The sequence below is a fragment of the Stegostoma tigrinum genome, chromosome 32 (genome assembly GCF_030684315.1).
Source record: "Stegostoma tigrinum isolate sSteTig4 chromosome 32, sSteTig4.hap1, whole genome shotgun sequence".
NCBI classification, from domain to species: Eukaryota; Metazoa; Chordata; class Chondrichthyes; order Orectolobiformes; family Stegostomatidae; genus Stegostoma; species Stegostoma tigrinum.
In genome coordinates, this window is record NC_081385.1 from 17,231,594 (window position 1) to 17,259,009 (window position 27,416).

General features: G+C 38.2%; 1 protein-coding gene across 4 annotated transcripts in view; it reads left to right on the forward strand.

Annotated features, from left to right (window-relative positions):
• zbtb44 (zinc finger and BTB domain containing 44) overlaps positions 1–27,416 on the forward strand; it is an 85,215-nt gene that overhangs the window by 6,343 nt on the left and 51,456 nt on the right. For all 4 annotated transcript variants that reach the window (XR_007250532.2, XM_048562153.2, XM_048562152.2 and 1 more), the window contains exons 4-5: positions 167–330; positions 4,820–5,120. Coding sequence is in view for 3 of the 4 variants with exons in the window: in XM_048562153.2 (XP_048418110.1) it covers positions 167–330; positions 4,820–5,120 (465 nt within the window). In the remaining variant the exon portion in view is untranslated. The remainder of the gene's footprint in view (positions 1–166; positions 331–4,819; positions 5,121–27,416) is intronic.

The following is a 27,416-nucleotide window of genomic DNA, read 5'->3' on the forward strand; positions in this document are numbered from 1 at the left end:
TATTTATTTCATATATTGTATAACTTTTCACAAAATTTACTAACTTCCAAATATTGCACAGATACACAGGAGTACTGATGGTACCAGGTGAAAATTTTGGATTGTTGTTTCTTCTTTCAACAATTATTGTGCTCTCCTTTGGTTAATTCTACTTTTAAATTTCTAGATTGGAGAGTGGACAATATTCCTACCAGCTATACATCAACCCTTCCACAAGTGGCACAGAGAGACCCAGCCCAAACGGTCCTGATAAACCTTTTCAGTGCCCCACATGTGGTGCGAGATTTACTCGTATCCAGAACCTCAAACAGCACATGCTTATTCACTCAGGTAAGTGAATGGTTTCATGTTCTGTTTACTTTATCTGTGTGTGTGCGTGCGTGGCATTAGTAACCTGTTCATTTTGAACATGCGTGTGTGAGTTATTAAGAAAAGTAATTAAAGCCTTCCTTACTTTGTGGTTGTGAATCAACTATTAATTTGACTCGGTTGCCTTTTGATTTACTGATTTGTTAAAATTATTCTTTGCGTGAGTTTGAAATATTGGAAATATTTAAGACTTGAATGTGCTTTATTCAAGAGCCATAACTTAAGCAATTACACATGAAGTACAACTGTGTATATTTATTTCAGTGGAATTCAACAGAAATCCTAGATTATTACAAGAGAGTAGTCAGAGAGAGAAACCCAAAATTTAGCTTCTAAAGTTCATTATATTGTAGCCATACAGGGATTCCTAATCGGAACTAATAAGTATATTGTGGCAAAACCTGCTTGATTCAGCAACAGCAGATGTACCCTTCTAAAGAAGGATCATATGACTTGAAGTATTAACTCTGCATGTCTGGCAGCATCTGTGCATAGAAAACAGAGTTTCTCCAGCAATTATGGCATTTTTGTTAATGTTCTGGGAATCTGCTATGGCAAATGGTGAAATCTAAATTCAGTTTAAAAAAAAGTCCAGATAGAAGTGCTAACCTAATGGCAATCAGTTAACCATTATTGTAAAAATGCATCTGGTTCACTAATTTTAGGCCAAATGCAGACAAATGGGACTGGGTTAGATTGGGATATCTGGTCAGCACGGACGAGTTAAACCGAAGGGTCTGTTTCAATGCTGTAGACTTTATGACCTTTTTAAGGAAGGAAATCTGCCATCCATATGAGCTAGCTTATTGAACTCCAGCTCCACAGTAATGTAATTGACTCTTATTCGTCCTCTGGGTGAGGGCAATTAATGCTGGATTAGCCAGTGGTGCCTGTGAACAAATAAAACCAAAAGGCGTTATATGTCACTTGTTGATCACCAAACTGATTTCCCTTGAGTTCAGTGGAAAATAATATGGTAGTTGCATTCTGCTCCATTCAGTGTTTCTTTTTCTTTTACAACATGGATTTTGAACTTCTGTCCAATGCACTTTTTGAAGATATCAAATTATGTTTGAAGACCAGTGAGTTTTAAGTGGGACTAACTGCTATCATTATCTTTGTAACATTCATCATTGCATTTGTGCATGTCAAGCTTCATTTTAAAATTCACAGAACATTGTAATTCTCCTGACTTGAATAGTTTTGATTAGGAGCATTCACAAAAACTTAATATTTCATTTATATCTTTTTTTTGACTGTTTTTGTTTGTTTTAATTATCCTTCAAACATTGTAGGTGCGTAAAATATTGAGGTCATGTCATAATCAGCAGTTACGATTGAGCATAAGAAATTACAAAAGAATTAAGTGCTGAAGGCAGTTTGAAGGGATGCTTTTAAGGTTGGGAATAAGGTAGGAAAGAGTGGGGTTTCACAATTTCAGAGTTATGTGTTTGCCATGGATGAAGGTTCTGTTGCTGAGGGTGGAGCACAGTGTTATGCAAAGGCAGCTAAAATTTGAAGAATGGAAAGCTTTTATATCTGGGCCAAGATGAAACAAGATAGTTGAAACAGCATATGCGGTGTTCCTCATTTTTGAAACGTGACTGATATTCTTTTTCTATTTTTATTGTTAATATCACTTTGTTTTCAATGTTAATTGTGATACATTACAGAACAAAATACCTGCACTTTGTGGAAAAGGTGTTGATTCTTTCATGTTAGGGTTAGGGTGATGGGAAAATTTATTTCTTAGTTGATTTCTGAGGCTTTTTTGACTACATTCTCCAATTTTAATGACAAATATCTCATTCTGGAAATATTTATTTAACCTGTTGTTAGAGAACTAAACTCCTTTAACTAGGAAACGTTCACATGTAAAATAATAAAATGCATGATCAGCCATAATTTTGTTGAATGACAGAATTGGCCTGAGAGGTTGATTGACTTATTCCTGCACCTTGTGCATTGATTTATAGTCTAACAAGTGGAATAGTGAACTTATTGATGCATAATAACTATAAATATTGCACACTTCAAGGCTAATGCAATGGTTAGTACTGATATCTGAAAACCAGGGAATTATAGTCTAAAACCCGGTGAGAAAAACTTGAAACTTTTAATATTTTTTTCACCCTATTTTTAAACTTGATTACAGAATTTCAAAACAAAATTCCATGGTTTTCTGGTCGCCAAGAAGAATTGTTAGACTCATGACAAAATTTGAATAAATTCTACATCACAGAAGTATCTATTATAAAATATGTTTTATGATCATGGCAATTGCATTACATTGACTCTGACTTCTTAAATATAGAAAGTCTAAAACCTGATTTGTATGGAATTGGTTTTCCTGTGAGATTCATTAAATATCTTTCTAGTTTTACAACATTTGAGAAGTTAAAGTTTCATCTGCCTTCTTAATACTTCATTTCCTTTGAGAAGAAATAGTAAAGAATGAAGATATTGAAGTGTGTTACACAGCAATAGTGTAAAAGTAAGTCATATAAAAGATGGGAATGAGCAGGTGTGCACTTGGGGCCACTTCCAACATACAATCGTGGAGTCATTTTGTGGTATTGACTTAATTCAAGAGAAATAACAGATTTGTTTTCACTTCTGCTTCGATGCTCCTGTCGTCCCAGCAAAATGATAGAAAGCAATACCTGAGTGAAATCACATTGACTGTCTGCTACAAAATAATTTCCTACTGAATTGAATCTTTCTCCTGTACATATAAGTTAAAGCAATTTATGGTAAAACAACCCTAATTGATGAAATCATTTTGGAATGTTGGCCATTCTGACTCTGCTTAATGTTGTTTGAAAGTGTTTTCTTTGTTTGTGGAATGTTGGTGTCACTGACTAGGTCAACAATTTTTTTTTGTGCCCATTCTTAATTGTCCTGGAGTATGTAATGAGGCATTATTTTGATGTTTTGCAGACCTTGAGTGTAAGGACACCAGCAAGGCTATTTAGAAATGAGTTCCAGAAATTTAATCCAGTGACAATGAAGGAATGACAATATAGTCACATTTCGGGATGTGACTTTCATGGACGCTTACAAGTGGTAGTTTTCTTATGCATCTGATGTCCTATGAAGCAGAAGCTGCAGGTTACCTTGAGTTATTGTAATGCATCTTTTAGATGTCTCACTGCTGCCACTGTGTGTCAGTGGTGAAGGAAGTAAATGTTGTGGTTGGGTTACCAATTAAGCAGCCTGCTTAATCCTGGCTGTTATTGAGCTTCTTGAATGTAGTGGAATCTTTCGTCATTCGGGCAAGTTGGTGATATTCTGTGACACTCTTGATTTGTGCCTGATATATGCTGGACAGGCAATGTGGAGACTGGAGGTGAGTTACTTAGAGAATTTCTAGCTTCTGACCTACTCTTGTAGCCACAGTTTTAATATGACTGCTCCTGTTCAATTTTTACTAAACCTTAAGCACCAGAATGTTAATAGTGGGGATTCATTGATTGTTGTGTCTTGGAGCAGCGGGAGTAATAAGATTCTGCTTTGTTGAAGATGATCAGTGTTTGGTTACTTCTGTGACACTTGTTACTTGTCAATTTTCAGCCCAAGCCTGGATGTTGTCAATGTCAATAAAATGTGGAGCTGGAGGAGCACAGCAGGTCAGACAGTATCAGAGGAGGAGGAAAGTTGATGTTTTCGGCCTGGACGCTGTAGTGGTTTTATGTTTCTGAATGTCGCAAATCAGTGGGAGATATCAACTGATTTTCCCCTTTGATTGGAATTGTACTTTGAAATTCAGAGAAAAAAATTAAGTGGAATAGTAGACATAATCTATATAAATAATAAAATGATCCTGGTGCATGCATAAATATATAGTTGGGGAAGTCATACATAATGTGCTGTATAAAATTATTCAAAGTCATATTTCAGTTTATAAATTGTTGTGCAGTGCACCATCTATGGTGCATCTCTTTATTTGTCATAGTTTGCTTTCATGAATTTGATTCATGTTTGGGGGAGAGAATTGAGTGGACAAAGTGGCGTATCAATTCTACTTAGTTAAAAACCATTTTGGATTATAAAAATTATTTATTCCTCAAATATTTGTATTATCTTGCACGTAGGTTGCAGAATTTTTTTTAGTTGCAGGTGCATTGAATGGTTGTAAGCAAGCATTGAAAAATAATTCCATATTGACAATAGCCATATCTTTCTTCTGATAATAGGTAAACTGCTGCTGAATACTGGGGTCTGCACTTTTTCATCATTTAACATACAGAATGCTTTATCATTGCATTCTGTAGAAATTCTGCCATTCAAGCAAAAATCAATCATCGTTTCTTTCTGATACTTGGAATAGGATGAGCAGTTCATATAGCTTGATGACAACACTTGGTTTTAAGAACTGAGAGAATGAAGTTTTGCTTTCTTCCCAAATTATTAAGTTGGTTATTGTTGATTGAAAGCATTCCTTTTTTAGGTATAAAACCCTTCCAGTGTGACAGATGTGGAAAAAAGTTCACAAGAGCGTACTCCTTAAAGATGCATCGTCTCAAGCATGAAGGCAAACGATGTTTCCGATGCCAGATATGTAGTGCAACATTTACTTCATTTGGGGAATATAAACACCATATGCGTGTTTCAAGGCACATTATTCGAAAACCAAGAATCTATGAGTGTAAAACATGTGGTGCCATGTTTACTAATTCTGGAAACTTAATTGTACACCTGAGGAGCCTGAATCATGAAGCATCTGAACTAGCGTCCTACTTCCAGGGAAGGTAAGCCACAGTACAGTTGAAAACCTATGCTTAGGAAGGAACAGTCTGGCTGTTAGTGCAAGAATGGTCTGATGCTTATATTTATTAATCTAATGAGGTCTGTGTGATGATGGAAAACTTGAGCACTCTTGTGGAAGAGACCAGAACTAGGGACTGTAAATACGATAGATAATAAATATGATTTATTAATAAATTCGGTGAGAAGTTCAGGAACAACCTCTTTACTCTGAGATTGGTTAGAATGTGAAAGTTGCTGTCAAAAAGAATAGGTGAGGTGAGTGTCATAGATGCCTTTAAGGATGACCTGGATGAGTATATGGAAAAGAAAGAAATCTGAGAGCAGGATAGAGCTCAGTGTTGAGGATTGTATATTTCTGAGCAACATAAAGATGGATGTGGACTGTTCTGTACAATCTGTACCATAAATAACAACATAAAAGTCAACTTGGCATATAAAGCAAATCCATTTCTCTGGCTGTAAAAGTCACATTTTTGCATAAAATTAGCATGCAAATTGGCCATATACTGATTTCCCCCAAAAACCTCCCACCTTGCTGCTACTTTGCCCAATATGCCTGCCTTGTGTTATTCGTCAATCTCAATTCTTCATGAAGAATTATATTTTACTTGCTCTATGTAAACTGGGTGCGGAGAATTGATCTAGTATTATGGTCTGCATTATAAAGATAGGTGGAAGTTTGAGAAGCCTACCCAGATGGAAAATGATGAAGCAAAATGAGTCTTCAATGAAAGGAAACGTGCTATCCATTTCAAGTTAAGGGTCGTAAAATTTTCTAACTGGCCAAATAATTGTTATAGCAAGGGAATTTGGTATTAGTGAAGAATGGTGCAAGAATGGAAGCAAGAGTAATCTGCTGTGAAGGAGATGCTAAAACCAAATGAGCCATGAGGATAAGGGTCAGAATCCAGCAAAGGAAGACTGAAAAGAGAATAAAGAGAGAGGAAATGAATTACAAGAGCAAACTAGTGAAACATGTAAAAACTTCCAATTAAAGCTTCTTTTAAATATGTGAAAACGGCAAGAGAGGTCAAAGTGAACATAAGCCCCTGAGAAAATGAGTGTGGGAGATAACTATGGGAGACGAAATAGCAGAGTTATTAAACGTATGTTCTGTGTCACTTACACTGGAAAATACTTTGAATGTTCCATTAATACTAAACATGGGGAGGAATTTAGTGCCAGTGCCAACACCGTCAGAAGAGAAGTGGCACTGGACAATTAATGGAGCTAAAGGCAGATATGTCCCCTGACAGCTTGCATCTTAGAATCCTAAAAGAAGTAGCTACAGAGAGAGTTAACAAAGTGTGGAGCTGGAGGAACACAGCAGGCCAGGCAGCATCAGAGGAACAGGAAAACTGAGCTTTCACTAAAGAAGAGCCCTTCGGACCCAAAATGTAAGTTTTCCTATTCCTCTGGTGCTGCCTGGCCTGCTGTGTGCCTCCATCTCCACACTTTGTTATTTCTGACTTCAGCATCTGCAGTTCTTGCTGCAGAGAGAGTTCATGTTTTGGTTGTAACTTTCCAAAATGCTTGGATTCTGGAGAAGTACAGGAGAAGTGAAAAACTGCCAATGTGACACCCGATTTGAAAAGGGAGGGAGTAATAAAGGAGGAAGCTACAGACTGATAAAAGAACTAGTAGACTTATGTTGGGCCTGCAGAAGGCATTTTGACAAGGTACCTATTAAAAGGTAAGTCATAAGGTAGGAACTCATAGCGTTGGACGTACTATATTGGCATGGCGAGAGAGTTGATTATTTGGCAGGAAACAGTGAGTTGGGGATAAGGGTTCCTCTTCAGGTTGGCAACCTGTAACTAGTGGGGTTCTCAGGGATCAGTGCTAGGACCATAATAATTTACTATATATGTGCATGACTTGGAGGAAGAAAGCAAATGTTTTGTGGCCAAATTTGAAGACAACACTTAAATAGGAGGAAAGGCACATTGTGAAAGGGATACAGAGAGATATTGGTAGGTTAATTAAGTACGCAATAAATTGGCAAATGTGGTGTATTGAGGGAAGATGTGAAGTTTCTCAGTTTAGAAGAGAACAAAAGAGTAGAGTATTATTTAAATGGTGGGGGGGAAAGCTGCAACACAAAGGGACTTGGGAGTACTTGGATATGAAATACAAAATAATAGCATAAAGGTGCAGCAGGTAATCAGAAAGGCTAATGGATTGTTGACCCTTGTTTCAAGGGGGTTAGAGTATAGAATAGCGAGATCTGGCTAACTATACAGTGTGCTGGTGAGACCACATCTGGAATACAATGAGCAGTTTTGGTCCCCTTTTATTGAAGGAATAACATTTCATTGGAGGCAGTTCAGAACAAGTTAACTAAGATGATCCTTGTTATGGAGGGATTGTCTTCTGAGGAAAGGCTGAGCATGTTCTGATGAAGAGCCACCAGAATTGAAACATATCTGATTTCTTCCCACAGGTGCTGCGTGACCTGCTGAGTTTTTCCACCAATTTCTGTGTTTATAAGTAGGTTGAGACTTGACTGACTGGAGTTTAGGAGAATAAGAAATGATCTCATTGAAACATATGATTCTTTGGGGGTTTGATAGGGTAAATGCTGAGGGGATGTTTCTCTCTTATGGGCGTAGTCTCTGAATTAAAGTATGTCACTTTAAAGATTGAGATGAGCATGAGTTTCTTCTTTGTGAGTCTTTAGAACTTATTGCTGCAGAGAGCTGTGGGCACAGCCCTTTTGAATATTTAAGGCAAGATAGACTCTTGATTAGTTGGGAATCAAGTGTTATGAGGGAACTGCAGGAAAGTGGATGGGAGGAATGTCAGATCAGTCATGATCCTGTTGAGTGGTGGTGCAAGCTTGGGGTTGAGTAGCCTACTCCTTATTTCGTACAGGCTCATGGACCAGTCACTGGCCTGATCTTAAAGCATGTATTGGAATGGATCATTGGAAATTGTCAGTATAGTTGCACCATCATAAACAATGCCACGCTTCCATACACATTTAAATGGACCGAATGAAATGTTGAATGTGGCAGTGACTTCAGAGCAACAGATGGTTGATGTAGCTACTTTGTGGAATGTTTGGTGTTTCAGCAGAGGACCGAGATCACTTAGACTGCCAAAAGACCTCCATGCCAAATTTACTAGTTTCCAGGGATTCCACTGTCATCAAACAGTGTTACAAGTACAAGTTGCAACATGAAAGAAGTGCCCATGAATTTTGATATGCGCAATAACTGAACTGGGGAAAGATAATGGTCAAATGCAGATCTGAGCGAAAACAACAGCACATGAGAGTTGCAATGGCTGTAAGAACAAAATTTAAAGTCAGTAATGAATTTCACATAACAAAACCAAAAGACAAATTCCCATTTGGAGATTTAAAATCATTGTCATGAATACATACTATGTGGATGGATGGAGTACATATTCTGGTGGACCACCAGGAGAATACAGGTCATTAGCTTGAAATATGTTTGGATCCCATATAAGCCACAGGACCAAGCGGATCTGTGAGGAAGTAACCTTTGGTTGTGTGTCTCAGCAACCAATTTGAGGTCATGTTTGGACCGAGAGATGTAGACCATCATAGAGTGGAAGTGTTCTGCCTTGATGTGTTGTGTTTTCTCATTGAATTGTGCCTTCATTTGGTGTACAGACTGTCATCAGCTTATTCATAAAATGCAGACTATTCAACTCATTGAGGAAGATGATTTACTGTAGAGCAGTGACTCTGAAACAGTGTCACGTGATCTAGATTGCAAAGTAATAATAATTAACTCTGGAGTATACTGAGGAAATGAATTTGACAGTTTTTTAAAAAAGCTTTAATGTGAGTATTCTTTGCAATTGCTCAATAAACCATGCCACATTAATTTAATATGAATTACTAGAGTTACATTTGTTTCATATTTCAAAATGGTGACCACCCATATTGACAGTCCATGTTTTATGCTTAACATATAAGTTCATCCCTGTTTTGGGTTTTATTTTTCAAGCTTCACAGATTGACTTGAACCCTGACACCTAATTCTTTACTTCCAACATACAATAAGCAAATATTTATTGCCGTAATCAACAGTATTGATAACCTGTTTCTGTTCTAATGCCATATAAGCTGTGGCTTATATGGGATCCAAACATATTTCAAGCTAATGACCTGCATTCTCCTGGTGATCCACCAGAATATGTACTCCATTCGTTATCGGCCACATAGTATGTATTCCTGACAATGATTTGTTAGAAATCTGTCATTGTGTTAGCATGTTTCAGCTTATAAGACACAGAAGCAGAAGCAGGGTCATTCAGCTCATTGATTCTGGTCAGCCATTTAGTGAGAACAGGGCTGATCTGATAATCCTGAACTCCACTTTCCTGCCTTTTCCCCACAAACTTTGATTCCCTTACTGATTTAAAGAAAAAACTGTCAGCCTTGAGTATATTTAACTGCCTAGCCACAGAGCCCTCAGTGCTAAAGAATTTCACAAATTTACTACCTTCGGAGAGAAGGAATTCCTCCTCATAGATGCTCCAATCCATTGTATCACTGAGCTATTGATTTATCAATGTTTGAGTCCCTATTCCCTCAAAAAACTGTCCTTCTGTCCTCAAGCCTGTGATTTTTGTGTGACTTCTAGTTGCTTCCGGTCCTTTGCATTTGAAGCCTGTTTTCACGTGCAGTTTTGTTTGAGTTGAGTTTGAATGACATGGATTTCCTTGATCATGTAAAACTGTAGAATCTGAAACTTTTGCAGCCCAGTTCGGTTTTAATTACATGCAATCTAGAGTGTGTCAGAGTATCCTGTTCAATCATGGTGCATTTTAACAGACAATTAACTTTCTTCAGCTAATATGCCAGTAGATGTTGCAGTTTTAGATTTTTGTAATCCCTTTAAACCATGACGTAAATGCAAAATACAATAACAAATGCAGGAAATCTGAAATAAGTGCAAAGTGCTGGAAACGTTCAGCAAGTCCCATGTTGGGTCCCATTAATTTTGGGAAATTAGAAACCATACTAGAGAAGTAGATATCACAATCAATAATCATCTTATAAAATGAAGGAGATGGATTGAGGAGCTGAATGGCCAATTGTTCAGTTTAGTTTTTATGTAGGTCTGAAGTATATGTTGAGAGAAAAACTGTTAATATTTCAAATTCTCTCATCTTTCAGACCGAAGGGAGGTGGGAACTTGATGGCATTTAGCTTTTGAAAGCTGTGGATGGGGAAGAAGAACAAAAGAGATGATTATGTTGATGATGTAGAGGGAAAGAAAACTTCAGTGGTGATGATGATGGCATGGTTCAAAAAGTAAAGAGAGTCATAAAGAAACAAAGTATTTGTCCTATGCAAGTGTGAAGGACAAAGTAATGAACAGCATTATCCAAAAGCTGTAACATTAAAATTCAAGATTCGTAGTATAAAGATGGGTACTGGAGTTGGTGAATTTGGTTCTGAGTTCAGAAGGCTGTTAAGTGGAAGATGAAATACTGTTCTTCGAGCTTCTTTTGAATTCCACTCGAACTCTACAGAAGGCTGAGGTCAGGAATGTAAAGGAGAGAGCTTGATGGTGAATTAAACTCAAGTCTGTGGAAACTCAGGTCATGCTTGTGGACCAAATGGAGATGTCTGCGACATGGTCACAAAATCTGAGCTTGACCTTTAATGAAGAGGACATTGAATTATGGGCAGCAAAGCATTTGATGCGGTTCTTTTGGAAAGGTTGAACTGAAGGTAGTGCAAGATGGGATCGGGGGATATTTTGAAATGGATAAGTAACTGGTTGGCTCGTAGAACCTAAAAGTTAGTCGTGCAGCAATTGTCATCATGCCACTGTGGTTCCACAGATGCTTGTTACCTTTTGCCAATAATCAGGATCCAGGACTCGCCAGCGTAGCTGTTTAAATTGCACTAAGACAAAACCATATACAGGTTATAGACTTAAAATCTGTTGGATGTCTTGATTATACTTGGGAATTGGAAACACATGAGCAGTTGGAATTTAATGTGAGGAAGGGATTATTGCTTAAAAGAAAGAGTTCGTGGAATATAGAAGATCAGTAGGTTATAAACTGAAGCTATTGTGGATGTCTCTGCAGCAGTGATTAAAGTAAATCAGATGTTGGAGAAGAGATAAATATTGTGCCAAAAATAATGAGATAATTCTGCCATTTTAGAAATGACTGTCGCAGTTGCACTTGGAATAACATGAACATTTCTGGTTGCCACTGTGTGAAAAGAATATTCTGGCTGCTGAAAAGATACACAAATGAGCAATCAGAATAGCCGCAGGGAAAGAATGATTGGATTATAAGTAAGAAGGAACTTGTTCTGTCTGGGATGAAAAAGTGATCCAGTTGTTGCATTTAGCTTTCTAAAGTGTGTGGATCATGTAGACCATGACAGATCATGATCCAGAATGAAAGAACTAATGGGCAACTGTTGGGACCATTCTCCTCGGAAAGACAGAAACTTTTAAAATCATGACAGATCATGATCCATTTGCCAGTTTAGCAACTGTATAATATAAACCTGAGATTGATAACTAATTATAGCATGATTTAATATAGCACAGAAATTACATCAGAAAATCCCAGTGGTTTGGATGAGAGAGAAATTCAACATGAAGCTGCAAATCAGTATTTTATTCTATCTACGGACTTGATGCTTAAATGTTAAACTGGATTTAAAATACATTCAAGTGCACATTAAATGGAATTCCAGAAGAAGAAAACAACATTTTAGGATACTGCATGCCACAGTTGCACAAATTTTTCAGTACAAACAGAAACCATTCTCCACATCATATCAGCACTGGCTCTTCAGATGAACATGTCATGACTTAGTGCTATTTGCTTGCCATTTCCTTGACCGTGCACATTAGATGATTTTAGTATAAATAGTGTCGCCTCAAATGCCTCAATTGAAACTGCCTCCAAAGACTTCCATACAGGACATTCTAGACCTGAACCACTTGGATTGATTTTTTTCTCTCACATTGCATTTGCTGCCTTTGAAAATCGCTTGAACTCTGTACTCTCTCATTCGTGATCCTTTACTGAGCAAGAGAAGCAATGGCCTAGTGATATTATCACTGGACCGTTAATGCAGAAATCCAGATAATATTCTGAGGACCGGGGTTTGAATCTCATCAAGGCAGATGGTAAAATTTAAATGCAATAAAAATTTGTTATTAAAATGATGATGACTGTGCAGCCATTGTTGATTGTAAGTAAAAAAACCCGTCTGGATCACTGATGTCCTTGAGGGACGGAAACCATCCTTACCTGTGACTCCAGGCCCACAGCAATGTTGTTGCCGGTTAACTTCCCTTTGGGGTGGGCAATAAATGCTGGCTTATCCAGCAACCCACTCATCCTGCAAATGAATTTTTAAATAAATATTTTTAACCCTATTTGGTTCCAGCCACCTCATGATTTTAAAAGTTTCTATCTTTCCAAGGAGAATGGTACCAACCTTTCAAATCTATCTTCACAACTGAACTTTCTCATCCCTTGAAATATTTTTGTAAATCTGCACCCTCTTCAATCTGTTCATGTCCTCCTTATGATGTCTATCCAGAACAGTACATGGTACTTAAGCTGAGGTCTAAAGATGCATACAAGTTCAGCATAACCTCTCACTCCTCTATTCTCATGTCTCGATAATAAAGTCAAGGATATTGTAGACTTCATTAATTGCTTTGTCTTTCTGTCCTGACACCTTCAATAATCTATGCACATATCTACTCAGATCCATCTGTTTTAACCCCAACCTTTAAAATTGTACTCCTTATTTTATCTTTGAAGTCCATATTCTTCCTACCTGTGTACAAGTAATTTAAGATGTTAAATGAGGTAAGCGCAGGAGCCTTGATGTAGCCACTGGAATTTTCTGATGTAATTTTTGTACTATATTAAATCATGCCATAATTAGTCATCAGTCTCAGGTTTATATTGCACAGTTGCTAAACTGGCAGATGGTGAACTAGCTGGACTTTTATTGTGCTGAATTTCCTTTGTTCCTAATTATTTATGAAATTTTAGGACTTTCACCACCCTTTCAGTTGGGAACACTTCCCATAATTTGATCATTTTGTGCAATAAACGTAACGATATTGTGAGATAGCAAGGTGCAGAGCTGGATGAACTCAGCAGGCCGAGCAGGAAAGCTGACGTTGCGGGCCTGGACCCTTCAGAAATGGTGGAGGGGAAGGAGGATTCTGAAATAAGTAGAGAGGGGGAGGTGGATGGAAGTTGGATCAAGGAGCAGATAGGTGGAGAGGAGTTGGACAGGTCAAGGAGGCGGGGATGGAACTGGGAAAGGTTGAGTGTAGGTGGGGAGTTAGGATAGTGTTTGGTTAGTCAAGGGAAGACACACAGGTCAAGGAGGCGGGGATGAGGCTGGGAGGTAGGAGGTTGAGATGGGGGGCTGGGGACTGAGGTTGAGGTGAGAGGAGTGGATAGGTGGGAGAAAAGCCGGGTCTCTGCTGGGCTAGTTTTGGGATGAGGACAGGATTGTGGAGATCTTGAAGCTTGCAAAGTCCACATTGAGACCATTGGACTGCAGGTTTCCCAAGCAAAATGAGGTGCTGTTCCTGCTATCTTCAGGTGGCATTGATGTGGCAGTGGAGGTGGCCCAAGATGGACATGTCATCCAAGGAGTTGGGGGGAGGGTTTGGGAGTTGAAGTGGTTCGTGGCTGGGAGGTGCAATCGTTTGTCACAAACTGAGCGTAGGTCACATCGGGAACAACAGATACAATTTACCACATTAGCAGATGTGCAGGTCAACATCTGTTTAATGTTGAAGGTTTTCTTGGGGCCTGGGATGGGAGTGAGGGATGATGTTGCGTTTTACTGATTTAAGCCTGTGGCCACTGGTATGTTTCAACCCATCCCATTCTAACAAATGGTATGTTTTTGTCTTTCCTGTACTTGTGTAGATCTTGGATTACTCTCAAGGTAACTGCTTCAAGCCTGCAAAGCCCATAGTCGTCTATTTTCTCTTTAATCAGATTTTTTAATGCTGAGGGTTAATTTATCATTGTCTCTGGCCCTTGGTACTCTTTCTTTTTGTCTTTGGCAGAAACTGGGATAATACTGTAGGTGTGTTTTGGATTTGGAATAATATGAACTTGATTGTTCTGATAATATGACTTAAAATTCTATTGATTCTAAATTGTGTTATGTTGGCAGGCCATCTTCAGAATTAATCCTACTAAGGCTTGGGATTCTTTCAACTCAAACTTTAGCTATTTGACGCCACTCATTGATGTGCATGTTACTGACTTCTGTGCATATACTTCACATGTTAGTCTTCTCACCCTTTTTATGCCAGAAAATATGCAAATTGCCTCCTGCCTGCTAATTCTGCTAATTTAGTACTGTTTGAAGTAAAAAGTTATTAATTTACGTTTGTCCCTGCAATATACCAGTCTGTTTTCCCTACTCTGTAACCAATCACTGCTATTTCCTCTCCCCTGATGAAATTCATTTCCTGTCATTTAACCAAATCTTTATCCATTGCTATGATTTACGATAAATCTCTAGTACTTTGAGTCTAACTCAGTCTTTTGTATGAAACTTATCAAAAGGTTTTGGTGTATCATGTCTTGAAGTTTCTTCATTTTTCTGGACTACAAATGCGAGGAAAGCTTATGGTGGCAATCAGGAAGCAGATTTCAGGGATATAATAAAGCACAAGTTGTATTTAACAGATTTCTGTTGTTATATTTTAGTATCTATTAAGTTGTTGGAGGTTACAAAACCAAGTTTTTGGCAGCCTTCCTTGTGATGAAATGATGGTTTCAGCTGTGGTACTTAGTGTTGTGCCTAGTGGCGTGACTCAGGAAGCCTCTCTGGCATGGCAGTCTCAGTGCACTTGGTGTAGAGGAAGACGGGGGGAGCAAGACTGACCTGTGATTCCTCTGCACCCACATCTTGGGCAGCTGATCTTTTCATATCTTTCAATGGCCTTCCAAAATTTGACCTTCCAGGGGTCAGTCATCAGAGACAACCTTCCTGTCGTCCATGTCATTATCCATCACCACCTATCTTTTATAAATGTCCTTGCAGTGAAAGTGTGAACACTCGGGCATTTGTAACCTAGTTATAGTTCACCAGACGGTTTACAGTCACTACCCATCTGATGAGTATTGCCGGATCAGTGTAGGTAGCATTGGATTCTTAATGAGTGGTATATTGGAATTAGCATGCTCCAACACCTCAGAATTAGTGACGTTGCTCTGCCAAGAGATGCTGAGGGTGTGAGATGAGGTAAGGAGAATATTTCTCCTTCCAATCTTTTTCACCTGCCAACCATATATTGTCCACATTTCACTACTTAAACAAAGTGTGCTGAGGAAGCAGATTTGACTGACTTGGTGTTTGTTCTCAGGCAGGTTGGTGTTGTTCCAAGCTCTAGATGAGTATTTTAAATGATGAATATTTTCTTCTAGTTTGCTATCAAGCCATTCAAACGTTAGACAACGTAGCTTATTTTGAATAGAAATAAAATATTTTGTTTGTTAGATTGGGTTGTCAGATTTAATTGAAAAATAAATTAATGTAGACAAAGTTTGCAAATTCTTTGAATGACATTCATTACTTTAAAATCAGTTAGATTTGTAATTGAATTTCACTTTGAAATGAAATTCCTTAATTTTACTTGATGGCTCCAATATCTGTATTTAAACCTTCCTCTTTTGTGTGCACTGCTTACCTTTCACCTCTTTTATCCTGTTGCCAAACAAAAAAGCTGCAGAATAGAATCTGATTCTTATTTTATTGCAAATTGTGCAATTTATAGTGTTGACTTGTGCTAACTAAGCATAAATTTAATGCTGTTCTCACGGATTTTCTTTAAACTGAGCAGTAGAAATGATTTTGCTAACATAATCCATTATAACATTTATTGAGGCTTAGAATGTTTCATACAAAGCATTAAGGTAGAAAGTTGGTGGAAATAAGTTGTTTCTCTGCAGTGAGTGAAATGCATACGAAAGCATAGTTAAAGATTGAGGTGCAGTAAGAAGTATCTGTATAGCCACCTTTTTAAAAACACACTTCTTTCCCGACCCCAGAAACAAACTGGGACTTTTGTAGCAAAAATGTCAACTTGTTAGGGAAAAAATTCAAGAAATTAAAAAGATGCTATCAGAGTGGATATAAATTTGGCTAATGGACAGAAAGGTGAAGAGTTGCTTGTCAGAGTGGAAGGATCTGTTGATATACCCTTCTTTTCTGTCTTAATGACCAAGGTACCCAGGATAATATCAATGCTTACAAGATAACACAAAACTCAAATTAAGTATGTATGACAGTATTAGAGTTCAAAACAGCAATTTAACATCAAGGTTATTAATTTTAGTGTGTAGGAAAATTAACAAAAAAAAGCGATTATAAACTGGACAATACAGTTTTACAGAGCATAAATGCTGGAGCAGAGAAAGTTGAAAGTTTAATTGTACAGATCTTTGACAGGAGAAATTTATTTGCAAGGATTGATATCCCTGACATTGTGGGTTCTTGTGGCTCGGTGCTAGTGCCCCTACCTCTGAGCCAACAGGCCTGAGCTCAAGTACAACCTGCTCCAGAGGTGTACAATAACAACTCTTTTGAACAGGTTGATTTGGAAAATATCCTTTGCGTTATCATTTTAAAGATATGTTACAAAAGCAGAGAAGCTGTGTTAAGTCTGTTTTGGAGCACAGATCATGTCCCAGCAGCAGTTTTGTGATCGATTCTGTGCACAACACTTCATGAAGAATGCCAAGGCCTTGTGCGTAGAAAAAATTTACTGCAGTGGTACTAGGGATGTGGGACTACAGTTGTGGAGGCATTGGAGAATCTGGTATTGTTCTTAGAGCAGAGAAAGTTAGGAAATTGGACAGATATGTTCCAAATCATGAATGATTTAAATAATTATTAAGAAAATGTTTTTGATGGCTTGAGGATCAGTAACCAGAGGCGTAGATTTTAGGTGATCAGCAAAAAAAAAATCAGAGGCAACTTGCAGAAGTTCTACATGTTTTGAGATCTGGAAGGCCTGAAATAATAGTGGAAGTAGATTAATTAGTAATCTTTTAAAAGGGAATTGGATAAGTACCCGAAGGGATTTAAAAAGTCATGTTAACAGGAGAAGAGCAGGGGAGTTGTATGACTTGGGTTTCTGTACCAAAAACTGGCAAAAGTATAATGGCCACCTCCTGTGCTATTATCGCGATTCTATATCAAAGAACAAAGAAAATTACAGCGCAGGAACAGGCCCTTCGGCCCTCCAAGCCGGCGCTGATCACTATCCTCTGTCTAAACCTGTCATCTATTTTCTAAGGGTCTCTATCCCTTTGCTCCCTGCCTGTCCATATACCTGCCCAGATACATCTTAAAAGACACTATCCTGCCTGTGTCTACCACCTCCGCTGGCAACGCGTTCCAGGCACCCACCACCCTCTGCGTAAAGAACATTCCACGCATATCTCCCATAAACTTATCTCCTCTCACTTTGAACTCATGACCCCTAGTAATTGAGTCCCCTACTCTTGGGGGCAATAAAGCTTCTTGCTATCTACCTTGTCTATGCCCCTCATGATTTTGTAGACCTCAGGCAGATCCCCCCTTAATCTCTGTCTTTCTAATGAAAATAATCCTAATCTACTCAATCTTTCTTCATAGCTAGCGCCTGCCATACCAGACAACATCCTGGTGAACCTCCTCTGCACCCTCTCCAAAGCATCCACGTCCTTTTGGTAATGCGGCTACCAGAACTGTACTCAGTACTCTAAATGTGGCTGAACCAAAGTCTTATACAACTGTAACATGACCTGCCAACTCTTGTACTCAATACCCAGTCTGATGAAGGAAAGCGTACCGTATGCCGCCTTGACCACTCTATTTGACCTGCATTGCCACCTTCAGGGAACAATGGACCTGAACACCCATATCTCTCTATACATAGTTTTCCCCAGGACTTGTCCATTTACTGTATAGTTCGCTCTTGAGTTAGATCTTCCAAAATGCATCACCTCGCATTTGCCTGGATTGAACTCCATCTGCCATTTATCTGCCCCACTCTCCAATCTATCTATATTTTGCTGTAATCTCTGACAGTCCCCTTCACTACCTGCTATTCCACCAATCTTCATGTCATCTGCAAATTTGCTAATCAGACTACCTATATCTTGCTCCAAATCATTTACATATATCACAAACAACAGTGGTCCCAGCACAGATCCCTGTAGAACACCACTGGTCACAAGTCTCCATTTGAGAAAGCCCCTTCCTCCACTACTGTCTCCTGTTGCCTAGCCAGTTTTTTATCCATCTAGCTAGCACACTCTGAACCCCATGCGACTTCGCATTCTCTATCAGCCTGCCATGGGGAACCTTATCAACTGCCTTACTGAGATCCGTGTATATGACATCTACAGCCTTTCACTTGTCAATCAACTTTGTCACGTCCTCAAAGAATTCTATTAAGTTGGTAAGACATGACCTTCCCTGCACAAAACCACGTTGTCTATCACTGATGAGCTCATTTTCTTCCAAATGGGAATAGATCCTATCCCTCAGTATCTTCTCCAGCAGCTTCCTTACCACTGACGTCAGGCTCACCGGTCGATAATTACCTGGATTATCCCTGTTAGCCTTAAACACGGGGACAACATTAGCAATTTTCCAGTCCTCCGCGACCTCACCCGTGTTTAAGTATCAGTATCTTAAATTTGTTTTACTTTTTGTTAAAGTATATGCCTTCATGTTAAAACTGTGCTCTGTTTCTCACCATACGCTGGATTCCAGCATGTGGGTCTCAAAGTACAATTTGTTGCAGTTGCCTGCGTTTTAAAGATCGGGCTAAAAGAAATGATTGGAATGTGGGTGTTGCTGACTCAACACATTCATTGCACATTTCTAATTTGCACAGAGCAAGGTGTTGGCGATCTACTGCCTTGAACTACAGCAATGCAGTTGTACCCATAGTGCAGTTAGCAAGGCAATTCTGGGATTTCATCTAGTGACAGAGAAGGAGACCTAGTATACCTCCATATAAGGATTGTATTTATTTTGGTTAGTAACTTGCAGGGTTTGCTGCCCTGCCATTTTGACAGTGTGGAGGTGATGAGTTTGGAAGGTGCAATTGAAAAGACTTGTTGAGCTGCTGTAGTGCATTTTGTAGATGGTACACATTGCTACTACTGTGCATTGGTGGAGGGAGTGAATATTTTAGATTAGATGAAATACTGATCATTGGGGCTGTTTTGTTTTGATGGTCTTGAGCTTCTTGTCTTGTTAGAGCTGTACTCATTCAGGCTGTTCCTCTTGCCTTTCATGTCTGTTATTTCTAGTTAAGATTTTTTGATTGATTTTAGACCCTGTCTCGCTGCTGTAAGCACCAGCATTTTCATTTTTATGACATTGCTGGACGATTCAGTATATTTTTAAAAATGCAGATTTTTATTTGGTTGAAAAGTACACATTATAAACAGTGTTCCCTCTGATTTACACACCTCACATGTTCTTGTGCATTAGCGTAGTGGTACCAAGAACTAAGGGACCTACGAACTTAAACAAATTAGTCTCATGCAACAAAAGTTAGAGAATCCATGTTTGTAAATGTGAGTTTTATTTGGAATTCTTAAAATTGTACGTTGTCACGATCCACTTGGGCAAATGCACTAACATTCAAGTCTTACTACTTCTAGGGAGATTACAGAAGTTAACTAGGAGTAGTTTAATTGCAATCTGCAAGTCACCTTTCTGCTTGACTTTGGTTAATAGAAACTACTAACCTCGTTTCTGTATGTAACATGAACTATTCATTGCAGATGAATAAATTCTAATCTGGGCAATCAGCGACGTGAATTATCACCATATAATTCTGCTAATTGAAACTCTGAACCCTGCTTATACGCATGTACCCAGGCAAAGCGATAAGCAAACATGGATTTTATAGGTGGAGGGAAAAATGGGGAAGCACAAGCTCAAGCACCAGTCCAGTTGTCCATTTTGTTAAGATGCCCATTTTGCTTTTGTCCAAGTCCGTCTGATCTCTGATCTTCATATCCAAGTCTTTTCACTTCTTTGAAGACATATGGTGGGAGGACACCCAATTATTGTTAACTCTTGCCTTCACAACTGGTCCTAACTGAAAAGTAATTCAGCAGTCTGTAGGCGGTGCATGTTTAGAACATAAAGCCACAATACAGTTAGATGTCAAACATCTTCCACTTGTGCTTGAACAAAGCAGCAGTATAAACACAACACTGAGTTCCAGTAATGTGTTTTTAAAACTATAACTGTTCCTTCGGTTCTTGTTTTAAAAGCAGTCTTCTTAGTTTGGTCCACAATTAGAAATAAAGAAAATTAGAAAGATGTGTTTTTTACAAAATCTAACACTGGTCTCTAATACATGACCCTACTTTCATCAAATTCAGGTCCATCAAAAAAGGTAGTAGACAGTTGACTTGAACTTTTTCCTTTTTTCTGCATTGTTCGCATTTAATGACCATAGAACATAGAACAGAACAGGCCCTTCAGCCCACAGTGTTGTGCCGACCATTGATCCTCATGTATGCACCCTCAAATTTCATATTAAATACCATATTCTTGTGCTTCACTGTAGGAAGGTAGAACCCAGATCTATTTTGTTTGGAAAAAAGTCATATTTTGTAGATTACGTTTCTGATTTCTTTGGGTGTTACCATATTACTATAGAGTTTTTGGGAGAGAAATCAGTGGTGTTAAATTGTCTTAAAATTGAGTGCATTTTTGGAATGCTCTAGGTGTAGCTTAGGTTATTTTTTTTGTTTTTCATGTATCAACTTTAATTATCAGATAATGCAACTTTGAAGTAATATTGAAGTAAAGACGTGAAAGTCTGTGATTACATTTATAATCTTTTGGGGATCAAAAACATACTGAGAGGAGCTGCAGCATCAATTTAGCAATATAAACACCATCTTTTTGCCAACTGCAGATGTGAAGGGCAAGTGTGATTTGATCTTTCAAATCAAGGTGCCAAATAATGTCTTTCACCTTTTGATTTTAAAATGTAGCCTTCTATTTTAGTTCATTGAATTTAACAATATTAATCATGTATTTTGGCCAGTTCAGTCATAACAGTAAATGGTATTATTTGAATCCAGTGGGAACATTGTCTGTGCCATTTCATGTAAAGTGATATTTTTTGTTGTGAAATGCATTATTTATATTTTGGAGGAAAATAGGAAAACCTGTTTCTTCAAGTGCAGGGTAGCTTTATGCATAGTTCGTATAACAAGAGTACTGACACTTGCTTGATGTTTTCCTGCCTTATTCTTCCAAAAAGAAATTGCAAGAAGACGGTCATTGCTGAAGTATAGACTGGAATTGTGTCAGGATCATGCAGAAATCCTAGATAGCTGCCTACAACAACTGGGACGCTTGTAATTAGTCGGAAAAAGCCAGGAAAATTAAAACCTGCCCTAACTTTTTTCTCATTGCTTAAATTTTCAGCAAATATACTTTCAACGATTTTTCACCATTGAAAGAAAATGATTTCAATTCAATCCTGAAAGTTGATTTATGTTCATGATGAAGAAAAAGGTCTTTTGTGGAAAACACATTGTTCTCTGTGGTCTTTGTTGGACTCCAGTAAATCGATATTTATTTATGAGAAGTTTTAAAACCTACTTTTGGCAATTTAAAGACAAATGTCGTGTTATTCACAAGATTAGAAATTCTTCTAATCACTATTGATCCCTGGAAGTACACAGTACAGCTATAAAATGCACTTATATGTATTTTCACAGGTCAATTTTCATTTATTTCTTAACCCTGAGTCAAACGATAATGCATTCATGTCGGCACCCCAGAGAGCATGTAGTTAAGTTTGATACCTTTGTGATACAAAATGGAAACTACACAGGAAAGTGTATTCTTTTTTGGAGGTGCTGTTAAATTGAGTTGCTGTCTACCTTGTGAGATAGACATAAAACATCTTTTGGTATTGTTAAGATTACTACGGTGTTTTCCTGCAGTTCTGTCCAATGTTTGTCCATCCAACATATAGTCAAAACAGATTGTGGTCATTGTTGCTTTTTGAGGTGCTTTAAGTGCAAATTGGCTGCATGATTTCTCTTCACCAGTGACTACTACAACACAGTGTCCTTTGAGATATCTTAAAGTTGAATATAGCCTAAGATAAATGAAAGTTTGTTCTTTTTTGACATTAGTAACAATCTTATTGAATGGCGGAGCACTGCAGACCGGCCAATTGGCCTACTCCTCCTTTCTTTACTTCTTGTCTCAGTTCAACTGCCCACAGAGAGATCCCATTACTGAGTAGTGGCGAACATCATGACAAGCTGCACTGACAGAAACTGGCACCAAGCCACATAATGAATCATCAGAACAGGTCACAAAGTCTTGTTCAAAAAGCTTTCACAAACCTGTTAAAAAGAGAGAAGGGGAGAAAATGAAAAGAAACAACATTCACTTGTTGGTGACAGCAAAACAAAATCACTTGACGGTCATTCGATTTATGATTTATTCAGAATATTCAGTTGGTTTCCCGTGAATTGTGACACAACGTTTCTGAAGGTAAATCGGGGCCGGACTTGTACACTTAATGGTAAAGTCCTGTTGTGGAGCAGAGAGGTTGTGGAGTGCAGGTTCATAGTTCCTTGAAAGTAGAGTCCCAGGTAGACAGGATAGTGTAGAAGGCATTTGGTGTGCTTGCCTTTATTGGTCACTGCATTGAGTATAGAAGTTGGGAGGTCATGTTGTAGCCTTACAGGATATTGGCTAGGCCACTTTTGTAATACTGTTCAGTTCTGGTCCCTGCTATAGGATGGATGTTATGAAACTTGAAAGGGTTCAGAAAAGGTTAACAAGGATGTTGCCAGGGTTGGAGGGTTTAAGCTGTAAGAAGAGGCTGAATACATTGGGGCTGTTTTCCCTGGAAGGAGGCTGAGGGGTGACCTTGTAGAGGTTTATAAAATCATGAAGAGCATGAGGATAAATAGACAAGGTCTTTTCTCCAAGTTGGGGGAATGAAAAACTAGAGGGAACAGGCTTAAGGTGAAAAGGGACAGTCTTTTCATGCAGAAGGTGGTGCAGGTATGGAATGAGCTAACAGAGGAAGTGGTGAAGACAGTTACATTTAAAAAGCATCTGATTGGTATATGAACAGGAAGGGTTAGAAGGATGTTGGCCAAATGCTGGCAAATGGGATTACATTAATTTAGGATATCTAGTTGGCATGGAGTTAGGCTGAAGGGTCTGTTTCCATGTTGTACAGCTCTGCCACTCTAATGAAATTTGATTTTTAAAGTTACATCCATTGCTGTTTCTGATTTTTCCTTGTTGAATTGTCTCAAGCTGCTGCATGTGAAATTGCAAGAAAAAGATTGAATGCAGTAGTAAATTTGAAACTGTAGATGGCCAAATTATGAAACACCTGAAGGGGAATGGTGATTATATTCCCGTTCAACAAGAATCAAAAATGTCAAGTTTAACCCTTGCTGTAATTTCTTGGGGCTGAGGATCAAGTATAAACTTTTTCCACCAGGTGATGCATTTCCTGGGCGCTGCAATTATTAGATTGTAATAATAAGGAATATGAGCATTATCTATCATTGTGTCTTTTAGCTCTGCAGCCATTACACTAGGTTAAATAGAGCAGGGGGTTTAGCCATATTTTTAGCTTTCTGCAGAATGACGAAACACAGAGACAGAACTCTAGTTTTGGATATCCTTGCTATAATCAATCATGTCCGAGTTCAAGAAATCTGAGGAATTCTGCTTTGGTTTCAGAAATTTTAAAGCAGAAGTGAAATCTAATTGCCATATAGTTTTTCTCAGTTGTTTATTTTTGTTCTGTATAAGATTTTATGCCTTCACAATAAACAAATATTGTTTGACTGGAAATATTATACCTGCCAATGTTCTCAATCAGGTGACTACATTTGGCATCTTGTACAAATCTCTATTGCGTAACTGAAGAAATACTATCTATTCATGTTGCCAAAAGATGCATTGTGTTTCGATTTATATCACGTAGGTACACCTGTGGTTTCTGCTGTGGAAAATGAATAAATATTAGGGTGAAACTAAACTCTAAACAGTTTCTTCTCTGTCACTTAAGTTTTATGTATGTGGTCCGTCAGCCAAAGTACTTTGAAAAGGTTTTTCAGTGCTCATGATATTTTCAAGATGTCAAAAAAGTAATCCTCCTGAGTGTTTAGACTGGCATTGTGCATGGAGCAGTTCCATAGATCTTGCGGCTCATATTATCCACTATCAAAAAATTACTTGATTACCATTTTGCTTTTAACAAAACTTGTGGGGGAAAAATATTTTGCACTTCCAATGTTAATAATTAGCAATAGAAATCTTGACGAATCTTTAAATTCATGTATTTGGGCTTATATTTAAATTCTGTGTATCTATTTAGTACCATTGGAATGGATCTTGCTATAAAATAGCATTTTCATAATGCAGGCTATTATTAATATGCAAATTGGCCAGCTTGGCATTGTGAATTTCCAGAATTTTCAGGTGAACATGCCTGTTTTGCACAAACAATATCTTGCCCTTAACTTCTCACACTAGTTTGAAAGACTTGCTACATTGACTGATGGTAGGAACTGCCGATGCTGAAGAATCTGAGGTAAGGTGTAGAGCTGGATGAACACAGCAGACTAACCAGCGTCAGAAGAGAAGGAAAGCTGACATTTCGGGTCTGGACTCTACTTCAGAAAGTGATTTAATTTTATAAAGGGTCCAGACCTGAAACGTCAGCTTTCCTGCTCTGATGCTGCTTGGCCTGCTGTGTTCATCCAGCTCTACACCTTATTATCTTTGCTACATTGACAAATTTGTCGGCTGTAAAACATGCCATAGAAAGATGAGTCTAGAAATTAAAGCAATGAGTACTGTTTAACTGTGTGATATTTGTTGTCGTGCCAGTCAATACCGTCTGCCCCAGTTTAAATTGTGGAGTTACATTCCTTCACGTAATGGTTAAATTATTCTAGGAGATTTTAAAAGTGCCCTGGAAGCCCTGAATGCAATCTTTTCTCTCCCTTTCTTTATTTCCTTTCCCGTATTTGCTTAGATGTATTTAATCCATTCTCTCTAATCATATAAAAAACTAGAACAGTCTATATAACCTCATTAGTCTGCTCCATAATTCACTAAGGTAAGGCTGAATATCTATATCATCTCCATTCTTTTACCTGTCTTCCTGCCATTCCATGAGAGACAGGAAATCTGTACAGCTCAACAGTGATATATTCAATCCCTTGTTGCTTCAAAGATTCATAACTCTCATATCAATCTTAAGCAATCAGACTCCCATCCCGTGACTGTGGGCCCCCTCGCCCAACCACAGCCACCACTACTTATTGTGCACTATGTTCTAGATTCTGTTACTGTATGAATAAAGCTTGTCTCCTAGCAAACCCCTTCAGATTGTTGTATGCTTTGAGAAGATCATCAACTAGTTTGTCTTTCTCCATCCTACTAATTATTGCCTCAAGTCAAGAACAAATTTGTCAAAAAAAGTTTCTCTTTCATATTGACTCTGTTAATATGTGGTTTTCAAAGTACGTTGTGAAGACATCTTGATTAGATTTCAACATTTCCCTGTGACTGATATTAGGCTAAATGTGGTGAGTTACTTTCTTTCTCACTTTTTCTCCTTTCTTAACTTGCAGCATTACATTTGGTCTCCAGTTCGCTAGTATCCAGTTAGTCTCAAAAGTTTTTAGAAAATTAGAATCAGTGCATCAGCTATCTCTATAGCTTTCTGATGTAACAAGTTGTGTGACCCAGGGATTAGTGATGCATGTTCAAATTTTTAAAATTTGTATCAATTACTTGGATGAAGGACCAAAAGTATGGGTGCTAAATTTATAGATAAAACGCAGTTAGCAAATTACTTTGTGAAGGCTTCAGGAAGCTACAAAGTGGCATGGATACATTAAGTGAATGGACAAAGATGTCGCATATTTGATATAATATGGGAAAATATGAAATTGTCCATTTTGTAAGGAAGAATAAAAAAGAAGAGGTGAAGAGTGACCAGGGTGTCCTAGTGCATGAATTGCAAAAGGTTAATATGCAGATATAGCCAGTAAGAAGGAAAACTAATAGAATGCTATTGTTTATTGTAAGGCACATTGAGTACAAAAGTAGGGACCTTTTGCTTTGAAAATACAAAGCATTGGTGAGATCACTTCTACAGTATAATATATCTGAATCTTTCATGCATTATGGTTTTTGCTAGTCATCTTAGATTAGACAATAGACAACAGGTGCTGGAGAAAGACAAACCAGTTGAGATTAGGTTAGAAAGTTTCATCTTTCTGCAATAGTGGTGCCAGTGTCCCAGGTATCAAAATTCCTCCTCCTCCTCATGACGCAGTTAGTTCCATTTGTACTATCTGATAATGGCCAACAAGATTGGATTGCTTTACTACCCTGGTACTTGTTGGGATTGCATTAAGTTCAGTTTGAAATGAGCTGCATTTAAAAGCATTGCAGTCTAATGCAGAAAAAGCTCAAATTTTCTGTTGCAAGTGCAGGATCTGAAGAGTAAAGCAAGTGTTACTAATCAAGTGCTAACTGTTTCTCGTAAAGTCATGGTTCCAATCCTGACAATTGTGACCTCTGATACAGAGATTTTAAGTGAAACATTGATTAGGAATGACTGTTAGAACTGAAGGTTTGTTTCCTAGGACTTCCTTTAGTAGAAACGGTTTTAAAACAGTGTGCCTGTACTGTAAAGATACAATACAGTACTTCAGATTACTGAATTGCTACATTGGTAAATTAAATAAGTTTTAAAATAAATGTAAAAATACTTGAGTGAAAGAAAAATGTAACATTTTATTTACAATGTCTCCTGTAGTGGATTTCCCAATTGTAGAGCCAAGGGAGTTGTAGCGTTGACTCTGGGCTGGAGGGCTTATTTTCATTGAGCAGTGAAACATCTGTTTGGTCTTGTGCTTGTTTCATGCAGTATCATAGCTGCCGTCTGGTGTTTTTTTTTGGGGGGGGTGGCGGGGAGGAGAGAGCAAAGACGTCTTCTTGGGATCTGCTTGGCCCCAGCTTAGTGGGGCCACTCCTTGTGGCTGACAGCATAGCCTTGACCTTCCTCCCACTTCTGCTAGCTAGTGAGGTTTCGGTGGTGAATGAGCTCACTGGCATTTCCTCTTCAATTTTCTCTCTGTGATGTGGACTAGCCTGCAGCGTTCCTGCGGTATATTGTGACTTGTTGATTTTGTCTAGCTGGGGACGCAGATGACATTGG